The 12,706-nt window shown below is 50.8% G+C and overlaps 2 protein-coding genes across 2 annotated transcripts; one reads left to right on the top strand and one right to left on the bottom strand.

The window, feature by feature from the left end:
• Nucleotides 1–2,555: 2,555 nt before the first annotated feature.
• Nucleotides 2,556–5,149, top strand: M406DRAFT_279861 (translation initiation factor eIF-2A; the record flags this gene model as incomplete). The annotated part of the gene is made up of 3 exons (XM_040918397.1): nt 2,556–3,191; nt 3,279–4,497; nt 4,600–5,149. 3 exons carry the CDS (start codon nt 2,556–2,558, stop codon nt 4,830–4,832), a joined length of 2,088 nt encoding a protein of 695 aa, XP_040774736.1. The 3' UTR covers nt 4,833–5,149.
• A 210-nt stretch (nt 5,150–5,359) lies between these two features.
• On the bottom strand, nt 5,360–8,058 carry M406DRAFT_95321 (uncharacterized protein). The gene is made up of 4 exons (XM_040926294.1): nt 7,588–8,058; nt 7,231–7,477; nt 6,412–7,113; nt 5,360–6,285 (listed from the first exon to the last, which is right to left on the bottom strand). The coding sequence occupies exons 1-4, from the start codon at nt 7,689–7,691 to the stop codon at nt 5,923–5,925; spliced, it is 1,416 nt and encodes a 471-aa protein (XP_040774735.1). The 5' UTR covers nt 7,692–8,058; the 3' UTR covers nt 5,360–5,922.
• Between the last annotated feature and the right edge of the window lie 4,648 nt (nt 8,059–12,706).

Raw genomic sequence — 12,706 nt, 5'->3', positions numbered from 1 at the left:
TGCAAATGGCTGGCCAGAAGGACTCCACCGCCTGCACCTCCCCCGGTCAGCCTTCTCCATCTTTTTTGTCCCATCTGCCCAACTCCGATTCTGCGGGGGAGACTTGGCTTCCTGGACAAGTGGAATGAATTCAATTTTGCACTTGACCACTAATCTGTTGAAATATATGTACACTTGCATAGTTTGCTGGGATTCACAGAGCTGCAAACCTCTAAACAACAGAGTCTCTCACTTCCAGGGCTTATACAAATACGGAGAGGTAACTGGGCATATGGTGCTTTCTAGAGACAAAATGTCAATATTTGATCAGATCCCTCGGCCTAGAACTTCTGTCATCATCTCCACACAGTCGCAGAGTGGACACTGCCCAACAAAAATACAGCTCTCGTCAATCTGTGGAGCAGATATGTGCTGGAATTGTACAAAGATGTTATGATACAGCATGGGATGTCCAAGCACTTGGCTAAATCATTAGATCGCCACGTCTTTCATTGAGATCCACTCACTTGAGCAAGCAGTGATAATACCTTAGCTGTCTGCCCCCTTGCCTTTGCTTTCCACTCATCCCAGTTCATCCAAATCGTAGGAGTAGAGTCCTGGAATCAAAAGAAAAGGTCATTCATTCTACTAATTTCCGCAGGTACATATAATGAGAATTATATTCTCATAGCTGAAGAGGATGTGTAATGCCCATCTCCCCGCCCAGCTGAATACAGTTCACCCGTCCTAGTAGGCCAATGCACCTACATCACACTGCTCGTGCATACCTGAATAACGTTATGGTAGATATGATGAGGCCCGACAGATCCAACCATCTTCAAACGAGAGTGTTCGTCTGCTTCGCCAGAGTCCTGCACAGGCATGGGGCAGTTTTTCAAGTCTTGAACGAGCGTGTCAAGTGTTGTGTCAAAATCCCTAAAATATGGGCGGTGGGGGAGATTGCGCTTGGGGGCAGGACTGCTTACTTGTCGGACGTCTGTCTGCCTGTATGGACTGGCTCATGTAAGGACTGTTCAAGGTCTCGAGCCTGCATTGAGAAGCATCTATCTATCTGCGCGGTCAACGTAAAGGATGGTGCAGTGCACCAGTGAAACAGGAGATTCTATGTACGAGACAGACCAAGGCAAGACAGGATATCACCCAAGGACCTACGGTCATTTTAGTTGTGATCAATTCATTCAAGTTGGATATGTAAATCGCTAAGATGCATTGGAGAATAGTATGCAGAGCCTCAGGGCTGGTGGGTCATGGGAGGGCTGAGTCCCAAGGTCGGATAGGGCCGAGCTGGGACAGTCTAGAGCCACTGAGAGGCGTAGAGTCCGGCAATCATCTCAGCAGCTAGGCTTCATCCAGACTAGGGGACATCTCTGGTGAGCTCCAGGAGCGACTTTAGGAACTGTTAGCAGGCCTTGGGGTCGCCCATAGGCTACACTGACACTGTACCTAACACACTAACATGCAGCCCCACCGCTCCTGTGTGCCCTCCTGAGGACGGACCTCCCTAGCACCTAGGGCCGCGCTGGCTGACAACTGGAGCCAAGCCTAGGCTAGGCCTGCTAGAAGGGCCTAGTTAGATTTCTCGACGCTTGATTTGAGCCTGACTGTGACGCTGCTGACTGGGTTGGAAAATTTAGGACAGGGCCAAAACAACAACGACGCACGGCTATGACCTTTTTTTTTTTTTTTTTGGCGACTTTCTCTCCCCTTCTTTTCTTCTTCTTTTCCTTTTTTCTTCAGCCCACCGGTCCACCATACACACACACCGCGCAACGCCAATTCTTCCCTTCGCGGGTGCTTCTTTTAGCAACTCTCCCTCCTCCTCTCCCCGTCTTCTTCTTCTTTCACCTGGTTTTTCCATTGTCTCCCCCCTTCTGCTCCTGTGCGGCGGGTCAGCCCTTGTCATCACCTCAACCTTTGCATCGTCCTGTCCCAACGTCTTTTGGCGACGGCTTTCTAGTATACAGGATACGCAAGAACCTTTCCTTCCGAATCTCTTTCGACCTGCCAAGTCTCGTATATCAGATTCGACCGGGTTTCTGCGACGTCTCGACCGCCCTGCGCACCTTCAACTTTGAACACTGAGATCGAAGCGAGACTGCCTGCAGAAGGACGCCTACGCCATCTTCCCCCGTCACGCGACTGTCCTCTTCACTCTGCATACAAGTGAAGAGAACGTACTCGACCTGTCGTGTCCAGTCAGCTCAAAGCGCAGCATTCTTCGCTGCGAGGCATCACGGACCTGTCGACCTTTCCAAATACAAAGCTTGCCCGAACTTGCAGAGCATTGGGCCGCGCTACCTTTCCCCCCCTGGCAGCAGCATCTTTCTTGACAACTCGGAACAGACTGGCGAAGTTTTCCACGTGTGGACTCGTGTAAACAATCTGTGCCTTGTTTCAGTCAAGCTTTGCAAGGCAACAATACGCAAGAACAGCACAAGAGCCGGTCAACAAGGATTGCTCACCGCCGCCCCCCGAAACCAGTCGAAACGAACGAAATTCCATCCCCACCCACCTCCTCATCCTGCACCAACAATTCTCTGTGACTTTGACTAGTCATGGCCAATCTGCTGCAGTTTGCCTACCGAACCCAAAAGGCTGTCGGTCTTTTCAATGCCGGCTGGCTTGACAAGGCTTCCGCCTCTCCTGCTCCAACCGCTGGAGAGCCTGCGCCTTACTCTCCAGTCCCTGGGTTTGACAAGTACGAAGGGAACTCCCGGTGCTGTGTGTACTCTCCGTGTGGCCGATACTTCGCCTGGGCCTCTAATGATGGCGTGAGCGTTATTGACGCCACTACTGGCAACGTGGTGACCTCGCTGCCTGGCTTGGCTCTGGTCAACGAGCTGGGTTTTTCCCCCTTGGGAACCTTCCTCACCACCCTGGAACGCCCGTCCAAGGACGAGGCTGGCGATGCCACAAAGAATCTGAAGATTTGGCGTATTATTGAGGATCTCCCCGAGGGAACAGCTAAGGCGCCCTTGGGACAGTTTGTGCAAAAGTCGCAGAACGAGTGGAATCTGCAGTACACAGCTGATGAGCAATTCTGTGCTCGTCTCGTGACCAACGAGGTCCAGTTCTACCAGAGTCATGACCTCAAGACGGTCTGGAACAAGTTGAGAGTCGAGGGCGTGTCGGGCTTTGCGCTCGCAGCAGGATCCTCCCACAACGTGGCAGTCTTCGTGCCCGAGAGAAAGGTAAGTCCTGAACCATCAAAACCTTCCCTGGCAGTCTGTCCACTCCAACTCTTGGTTTGGGCCAGTGCTAACGTTAGAGTACCGTAGGGACAACCTGCTACTGTCAAAGTCTTCAACGTGCCCCAGTTCGCAAGCCCCATCTCTCAAAAGACCTTCTTCAAGGGTGACAAGGTCCAGCTGAAGTGGAACCTCCAGGGCTCAAGCCTGATCGTGTTGGCTCAGACAGACGTCGACAAGTCCAACAAGAGCTATTACGGAGAGACGACACTGTACATGCTGAGTGCCAATGGAGACTTCGATGCTCGTATCACCTTGGACAAGGAGGGTCCAATTCACGACGTGTCGTGGTCTCCCACTGGCAGAGAGTTTGGCGTCGTCTACGGCTATATGCCTGCCAAGACAACTGTTTTCAACCACCGAGCCGTCGCACAGCGGTCCTTCCCTCTCGGTCCTCGGAACACCATCACCTTCTCGCCTACTGGTCGTTTCGTGCTTGTCGCCGGCTTTGGAAACTTGGCCGGTCAGATCGATGTGTACGACCTCTCCAAGGACTACCGCAAGGTCTGCACCATCGAGAGTGGGAACCCGAGCGTGTGCCAGTGGAGCCCTGACAGCACGTACATCATGACAGCAACGACGTCGCCGCGGCTGCGCGTCGACAATGGTGTCAAGCTTTGGCACGTGGGCGGGCGCATCATGTACAACCAGGACATGGATGAATTGTACAACATCACTTGGCGCCCAGTGCCGGCCGACCAGCTGCCGAAGACCGTCGACCCACTGGCCGAGCCTGAGCCCCACGAGTCCGCCAAGACATACCTCAGCACTGTCAAGACTCCTTCTAAGCCCGTCGGGGCGTACCGACCGCCTGGTGCTCGAGGAAGCATGACGCCGCTCCATTTCAAGCGCGAGGACGAGGGCGGCGCCGCGCACGTGATGAGCAACGGCGGGCCTGCCCCTGCCCTCAATGGATTTGGCCGGGCGCGCCGCCAAGTTCCTGGGGCCGAGCTTTCTGAAAACACACTTCGTCCATCGGTCCCCGGTGCTGAGGCCGCCGGCGATGAAAACCTGTCCAAGACGGCGCTGAAGAACAAGAAGAAGCGCGGGAACAAGAAGGCGAAAGATGTCGAGGGCCAGGCACCAGGTAACAACAACAATCACAACAGCAATGAGAGCGGGTTGGCTCCCCCGCCTCAGGGCTACGGGAGCGGATCCGGTGGCGAAGACGGCCACCGCGATCGTCGTGGTGGTCACCAGAACAACAATAACAACAACAACCACTCCAGAAGTCATTCCCGCCGACCTGGTCAAGGCCAACGTGGCGGTCGCGGTTTTGCTCAGAACAGCCGAGACCAAACGCCGTCCGGCCAAGCAGCACCACCCCAGGAGACAGTCCAGCAAGCACAAGCTGCCCCAGCACAGACAGGAGAGACCCCGGCAGCCAACCCGGCCCAAAGCGCCAATGCCAAGAAGATGAGGTCGCTCCAGAAGAAGCTTCGCGCCATAGAGGATCTCGAGTTTCGCTTGAAGCAGGAGGGAGCCAAGAGCCTTGAGGTCACTCAACTCAACAAGATCGCGAGCAAGGACGGCGTCCTCAAGGATATTGACAAGCTGGAAGCTGAGATGCAAAAGGGACAGTAAAGTCCATCTCACTCTTACTAGGAAAACCACATAGCTCGTAAAGACTCCTTGTGTACAAATGGGCCTATGAGCGACTAGGGGAACAAAGAAAGGACATTGGGGCCTACAAAAAAGAAAACGTTTTCGGGGTGTTGTTTTTTGATTGTTTTTATTTTGGACAGGCATTGGGCATCTGTACTGACCGGACATTAGAATTAAGGGTATTCTGCTGGTAGAGTAAAGGCCCTGGGGCGGAACAGAAGGAGAAAAGAGAGAGAGAAAAGAGAAGCAGCAGGCATAGACTATCGGGTAGATAGCTACAAAAATATTCACTCTTGAAGAAATGCAGTTCGTGACATAGTGAGTTGTATTAGGATCTCTTGACGTTCTAAAGTAAAGGCTCCTACCTGCCTGTCAAACCCCCTTTCCCATTCCTCTCCCCTTGTCAATCGCCGTCTCTCTATCTTGCTGTTGAGTAAAGTTTCCATGGCATGAAGCCTATCAGTGCGCTTAGTATCTTGAAACATGATCAATGTGCTCACTGATATGTCGGTGCTGTTGTGATTTAGCCTATCCTCTTTCTAAGCCGAAACGCCCATGTGTATGTATGTGTTTCTCGTTCTCTCTCTCTTCCTCTTCTCTCTGAAGTAATGTAATGCGTTGCCTGTACGTGTGCGTGTTGGGGCGTGTAGGCGTCTGTGCCTAACCTGCAAGTGTACTTATCTACCAAGCATGACTGTCCAGCGAGGCCGGAAAATCCTCATCCCCTCCCTATCCTCCCAACCACCCTTCCCTTTTCCCCATGGTGACAACGAAATATCTGATGTCTGCTGTATATGTTTGAAGAAATAGAAAGAAAAACCAAAAACGAGAAAAAGGCGTACCGTCCCCACCCCTAACCAGAGCTATGCATATTCTAAAAGAGTGAGCCGGTGCACTACCGGGGAAAAGCTCGCCTCTCATCAATCAGATGACGAATGACCCAAAGGAAAGAACAAAAGAAGGCAGGGGAGAAAGGCATTCATTCACCAAGAAACAGTGAGTAAAATGTCTTTGGCCGGATGAAAATGTGCCTGCATACCACGTCCGCCGCACGAATCCTCCATCCCCTCTATGAGGTGAGGACTCCTTCCATATTCCAGTCACCCTTCTGCGCCCGTCGCAGCACTTCCTGGCCCTTTTCCGTCAGATCGGGCTTTCCACCGTTGCCGGTGACCTGTCCGAAGAAGGCGGGCTTGAACTCGGAGCCGGTCCTCTCCCTCTCCCTGGCCTTTTCCCGCTGAGCTTCCTCGAGTTCCTGCTTGATGGTCGTGGCCTTGGAGAATTGCTTGGCCATGATGGCATCGGTGACACCGCTCCAGAGTTTCAGCGACTCGTGCGGCAGCTGCTTCTCCATGGGTGGGAGAGACTTGGGAGCAACGCTGAGCGGCCCAATGTCGATGATCGTGGTGCGCTTCTCTTGTGGTTGGGAGTCCTGTAGGTTCTTGTCGTTAGCGAATAGTTTACTTAGGCCCTGGTAGGGTTTTGGCGCAAATTAGGCGGTAGAGAGCGCGCGTGCGCGCAAGACATATAAAAAACAAATCAGAAGAAAAAAACTCACAAATGGCTTCGGTCCCATTGTGAACTGGATCTTGTCTTTCCAGGCGCCGCTCAGCCGCACCAAAACGTCTTGGTCCGGAACATCTTTGATCTTGGTCTTGTCGTCGTTCTCAGGATCATATCTGAAGACGACCCCTTCCATCTTGTTGGTGGAACCCCTCAGCCATCCCTCGTCGTAGTAGTTCAGGATCGCCTTGAGCTTCGTCTGGGGGCAAGTGATGTAGGCCATGTCACCGACGCTCACGCTGAGGGCACCACGGAAGAGGCCGCCCAGGTGCGCGGCGGGGTGCTTCAGCTGGTACGTCTCGTTGTCGCGCCTCTCAAGGGTAATGAAAATGCCCAGGTTGTGCTCGCCAGGGCTGACCTTGATGGACGTGCCGGTGAACTTGGCGCTGATCTGATCAAAGCCGCGGGCGTAGAGACCCTTGTCGGGGCAGTCGACCCAGAAGGCGCTGACGGGCGGGTGGTGGGAGGTCTGCTCGGTCAAATACGACACGCGCACGGGCGAGGAGGTCGGGTTCTTGGCCGTCTGCGGGACGGAGAGGGTGGACGCGGCCCTCGAGTCGCCGGAGCCGAGCCCAGCGGGTATAGCATTCCTGCCGGACTTGACGCTGGAGGCACCGCTCGCGGGACCACTACTACCGCCGGCCACAAGGTCTCTGGTGCTAATCCTCGGCGCACTGTCTTCGGTGTCCCAGTTGCACTGAAGGGCGAACAAGGGCGCGCACACACATACGTCAGCGCTTTTTGCTTTCCTAGCTATCCAATCTTTCTGTCTTGCGCTGCCGGGGGGGGGGGGTGGGGGGTTCCTGTCTCATACCCTGAAGAACTCGCCCAGGCAGGAATTGTAGGGCTTGCATGGTTTTCCCTTTGCATATTTGAGGTCCTTGGTGAACCAAAAGCGTAGGACTTCCAGCATGCGATCGAGGGGATCGTCCGAGGTGCCAATGGCTACGAAAGCATTGGGGGCGTCGAGGTAATTCCAGTATTCGAGGTTGGGGGTAGGTTCGAGCAGCTGAGAGGGCAGAGAGAAGCGGACGGAAGCGAGATCGGCGACACCGATGAACCTGGCAGCGGAGAGAGAGGGGGGGTCAGTATACCGGCGCGCGCTCGATGGGCGGTGACAGTCCTGTCAGATAAGAGGGCAAGGACGACAAAGAAGATGTTGGATACAGACTTTTTAAGGATGCCTATAAAGATGCGCAGCTTAGAACTATCGCTATGATGCTCCTCAGGTCCAGCATCTGTTGTCAGAGGCGGTGTCGAAGTTGAGTTTGACATAATTGCTGGTGGGTGGGTCGGTGATGGGCTGGAATGCCCGGGGTTGAGATGATAGGGAGTCTCGACGTGAATTGAAGGAAACCTGTATGCTCAATACAAAGAAGAAGAAAAAGGAGGAAACAGTGTCCCAGGGTAAGAAAGAAGAGGAAGAGTTGTGGTCAAGGCGGCGACAAGATGGGTTGAGTGCGAGGGTGTGTCAGATCGTATCGAGTCGGAGGGAGAGAGGAAGAGAAACCTAGAGAATGATGTCCTAGAGTTTGAAGTCCAAGTTGAAAGGGGTAGGGATGATACAAGGTCGCGCAAGGTTCGATTTTCTTGTCTTGGTCCTGTCACAGGAGAGCTGACCAAGCGAAATGATTGATGAACAGGATTGTCTAGAGGAAAACCTGAGTAGGTCGGCGGAGATTTTCTAGGAGAAAGGCGGTGATGTTGTTGCTTGGACCCTTGGAAGCAGAGTAGAGAGGCTCTGCGCACGTACACAAAGTACTTAGGTAGTAGCACAGCAGTGTATCCAGAGCAGATCAGGTGGGTTTGGCTGTGTGAGGTGTGCATTCATCCGGTCCTGGCATGGTCATTATTGGTCTGGACCTGTACGAAACACCAACTGTGCTGCTGCATGCAAATCTGATCTAACTGTTGCAGCAGTCGATAAGAGAGAGATAGCAGGGATTGCCTTCCGTGCATAGGGGGGTAGGTCAGGGGAGGGGGCACCTGAGGGCCCTAAGTTCCTTCTTTGGCGGGGCACTTTCTCCAATCCCCAGTGCACTGTCTCGGGTCCCGCATCCTGGCAAAAAACAACTCAAGCACTGAAAGCATCAAGTGCAAGCAGCAGGTCGCTAATCTGAGACTCTGGCCTGCCAACCCTGTAGACTGACACAAACAGAGACACGTGGTCCTGGCTGTCATATGCCTGGCTCACCTTTTCTTCCCCTCTACAGATCTCGCTGCAGATGCAGGTGACTTTTCCAGGTTGCATCTTCTTCACACACACACACACACACACATGACATGTCCCTCTTTAGGCCTCTCCGCGCCAATCATTTCCCCACGGGCTGCATGCCGTTGATTTACTTTTTCAACCTAAGCCAATCACTCTGGCTTCTTCATCCATCTGATACACTTTCTTTTGGATAACTTTCAGCATGTTTTTGAGGATCATCATACCAGGGTTGAAGCAAGTGATGCCCTTTCCAGTGTTGTCCCAGGTCTGGCTTCGTTTTATCATGTTCCAAGAGCTCTAGCTCCATGTTTAGAACAACACAAATGTTTCATCTCCATTCCTCATTGAAAAGATGTCAAGGCCTTGCAATAGTATGCTTTATAGATCAAGTGTATGTTTACACCTAGATATTTAAGTAATTGGGTAACTATTTCTTTTGTCTCGTCTGACCTATACTGGGCGTAGTCCCAATAGGTGGGATAGTTTTTGAGCATGAAAGCATCTATCCTTGAGATTGTTATGTATATAGCCCGAGATCTTGCATTTGTATGGTCCCCCGTTACAATAATATAACTTTGATGGGTGACTGGGTGGTACATGTGTCTCGGAGTTGCTCAGTGGACGGGGAGTGTTCGAATGTATGTTGATGATACTTTTGGGGGGGGGGGTAGTTGCTATGTTCCTCCATATGATTGTAAGATCTATCGTGGTTGCTTTTCTCAATATCCGTATCAGACTCCGCCGCGCCGTTGCGGAGCGAAGCGACGAGTTCAATAAGGAAAAGAACCTTGCCAGGGAATTCAGTGCTCCGAGGGCTATTGTAAATGAGGATGATGCATGTCATCTCAGCGATGATCAAGCACGTAAATGATATCTTCACCATTTCTGGCCTTTTCCTTTCTGCCCCCTTCCCCCAACCTCCAGCACGTCATTTGATCGCTCATTTCTGCTTCCACTATTGCTTTAGTTCATTTCTTGTGCGGTGCCAGGTCGAATGCTATCAAGAGATATGATTGTCAAGCATCCCCTGGCTATCCAAAAATGAACGAGCGTGCAGTGCTCAGCTACGAGGTCAAGACAATTCACAAGACTGATCATTTGGCAGAGCTGCTCTGTGATTTGAGACTCGGGCGAATTGTAGTCTTTCTACTGCTTCCTACTATGTACCACTTGTGACGCTTGTCCAATGAGTAGATCTCCTGTCTACAAATATGTGTTGTTCACGAGGCTGAAGATGGCTCTGATACCTAAGCGGTCCGTGCATCAAGCCTTCTCAGAAGCAAGGTTTGAGCAGAGCCTCCTTTTGCCTCTGCTTCTCTTCGCTCACCTCGATGTCCTAAAATTTTTGAAGCCATGCAACTTGATCCCGCTGTCATAGAAATATGCCTCGTCTATACTTGAGCACCCAAAACGTTCTCGCAATGCCGGCAGCGCCTGCTAATTCCGCGTAAATCTGTTCTCACCGCTCTCTCAATCGTCTACCTCGAGGCATGCATTCTTGAGGCTATATTCTGAGTGCAGATTGGCGTTGAATAGTCGGATTAAAACTGAAGTTGCCTGCTGTGATAGCGCTTGAAAGGCTCTCTGTATGTGACGGCTTGATGGGTTGCCGATTTCGTCGTCCACGTCCTACAGGTAATAGGATTGCGGCTATTGCTCATCAAATTTCCATGGAATAAATTCCAATGGCTTCTCCTGAGCTAGTCTCTGACGAACAGCTTTTTTAACTAGCTCATCTACACTTACCGTCGTTCTACAAGAGAGAGCATTATCAGAATGGTGTTGGGCGCCAGATGTAGAAGACTGAGAAGAGGATGAAGATGTGCATCAAACAAATATGGGAGAGAAGAAACCTTGCTGAAGAAATGTTGGGCCGGTCAGTACTGAAGATCACTCACACGTCATTTGCAACAATTCGGAACAGATTTAATTCGGACCTTTTCAGCACAACAGGACTGACTAACTGGTGTGCCCAATCTAACCACCTAATTAGGTACCGTAGTACTTGATTATTCTCCTGGTAGACAATTCTCTTTTCTTCAACCGGTAGTGATATTTTACCAACGAGTAATGAAATCTAGTACTGAAGAGCACCTTGGACAGTGCTAGTAGTTGTGCTGGAAAACTGGAGCTTTGCTGGGGAAGGGCTATTACCGCTGCAGAAAGCGGCTCACTTACCTATGTAAGTAGTAACAGGATTTTTCGATCAATTCGGATTAGAGGCCGGGCCGTCGTGTCAGGCAGTAAAAGGAGGTGTACAGCCTAATATATCATAAGACAGTCAAAAAGGTGAAGTGTCCGCATGTAAGAATTTCCCACATAGGTACTTAAGTACGCTCGCTCATGCCATCCATCCTTGCAGAGTTTGCTTGCAACATGAGTATACTTCCCAATCCGAAAATCACGATATCATGGGTTTGAGACGAGTAGAGAGAGGAAGAGGAGTGAGAGGGAAGGGGGAGGGCTCAATTATATTATAAGTTCTCCCATCTGTGGAGGCTTATTATTTCCTAATTCGCATTTCCAAACTCAGTGGTTCCTTCTTGGAGACTCTAGTGAGAATAAGTCATGAGTAGAGTCGACTGCTCTAAGCTTCTATTCAATTTTTCACGAAAGTTGAGTTTCTCCATACGTCGTCTCAGCTTTATACCTTCCCTAATCTCAAACACTCATCAAACACAATTGGGCAATGTGATGGCTTTGCAGGCCAAGCAAAACATATATCTTGAAGCACGAAATAAACATATACATCCATAGGAGATGCACAAGAGGGGGGAAAATAGCAAAAGAAAACCAAGTGCCCGTCAAGTTTGCACCTGGTCCTCTACGCCTTGCAGCAAGCCATCTTTGATAGCAACTCCAAATCTTGCAGCGCGTCCCTTAGGCTACGACCCTTTTTCGCCCAGGCCAGTATTAGACTTGGGAAGTCATGGGTTATTCAAGTTAAGCACTGCTTTTGGCAAGCTGGAACGCGGAACCCTGGCACACCTTGTAAACTGTTCAGGGACTGTAGAGTGCCTGAGCAGGTTCTGCTTGTGGTATCTGTATAAGAGCATAGACACTTAAATCTACTGACTACCAGTTCCTAATGAGGCCGGGATAAGCGCATCTGACCTAACTTATATAGACAAACTCATTCATATCATAAGCCAAGACGCAATACATCAGGAAGCATCTAAACCGTGAGCACTTGAGTGATGTTGTTGAGTAAACAGCATTAACCTCAAAAAGGTGAACCCACTCTTGTGAGGGTGTCTCATTTCCAGAAATAACACCAGGCTCGATTTGGGCGAGGTGACTTCAGAGTTCATGGACATTTATTCCAGGGGGCAGCTGTTCGTAACCACCAGAGAGGGGCTGAGACAACGTCCTCGCACGCTCTGTGTCGGCGCTTTACCATTCGAGGTCAATAACCTAGCTACTCGAACATAGTCTCAAAGATGGAAGACTTGTATAATATTCACCATGATGACCTCATGAATATGATTCATTATGTCCTGCCACGGCATATCTGCGGCTAACACAGCTCCGAGATGCTGTATGCCAAGCCGTTGTATAGGACCTAGGCGGGGCTATTGCAACAGATGTCATTCAATATTAACACCCAAGTTCATGTTCCATTTTGATAGATTGACTCAAGACGATCTGGTCACTGTCATCAAGTTTAATCTAGTCCGTTATGTTTTGTCTTGAAGACGACTCTTGCTTAAAGATACTTTGATACCTGACGAAAGTGCTTGAACGTCCCTGTTTGCTATCTCAAATGGGGTGCTATACATAAATATTGTCAAGCCTTTGGCCTCGCGACTATATCTTCTCAAGAGATGCCCTTTCATTCTGGCAATATTAGAATATCACACGATCTACCATGATATGTTTCCCACCTATTCAGCTAAGACAACGGCCGCGGGTTCAGAGGCCGGTCTTGACTGTCAGCTATTTACGCTAGAAGAGACGCAGTACGTGAATGGCTGTCCTCGCCATGTCATAAATAATGCACGATACATATTGTACAATTACAAAATCATTGACGGGAATACCAGGACGTCGAGCCAGTCGAGGACGGACAACTATT

Source organism: Cryphonectria parasitica (genome assembly GCF_011745365.1).
Source record: "Cryphonectria parasitica EP155 unplaced genomic scaffold M406scaffold_6, whole genome shotgun sequence".
Taxonomy (NCBI): Eukaryota; Fungi; Ascomycota; class Sordariomycetes; order Diaporthales; family Cryphonectriaceae; genus Cryphonectria; species Cryphonectria parasitica.
This window is presented reverse-complemented; position numbering and strand designations above follow the sequence as displayed.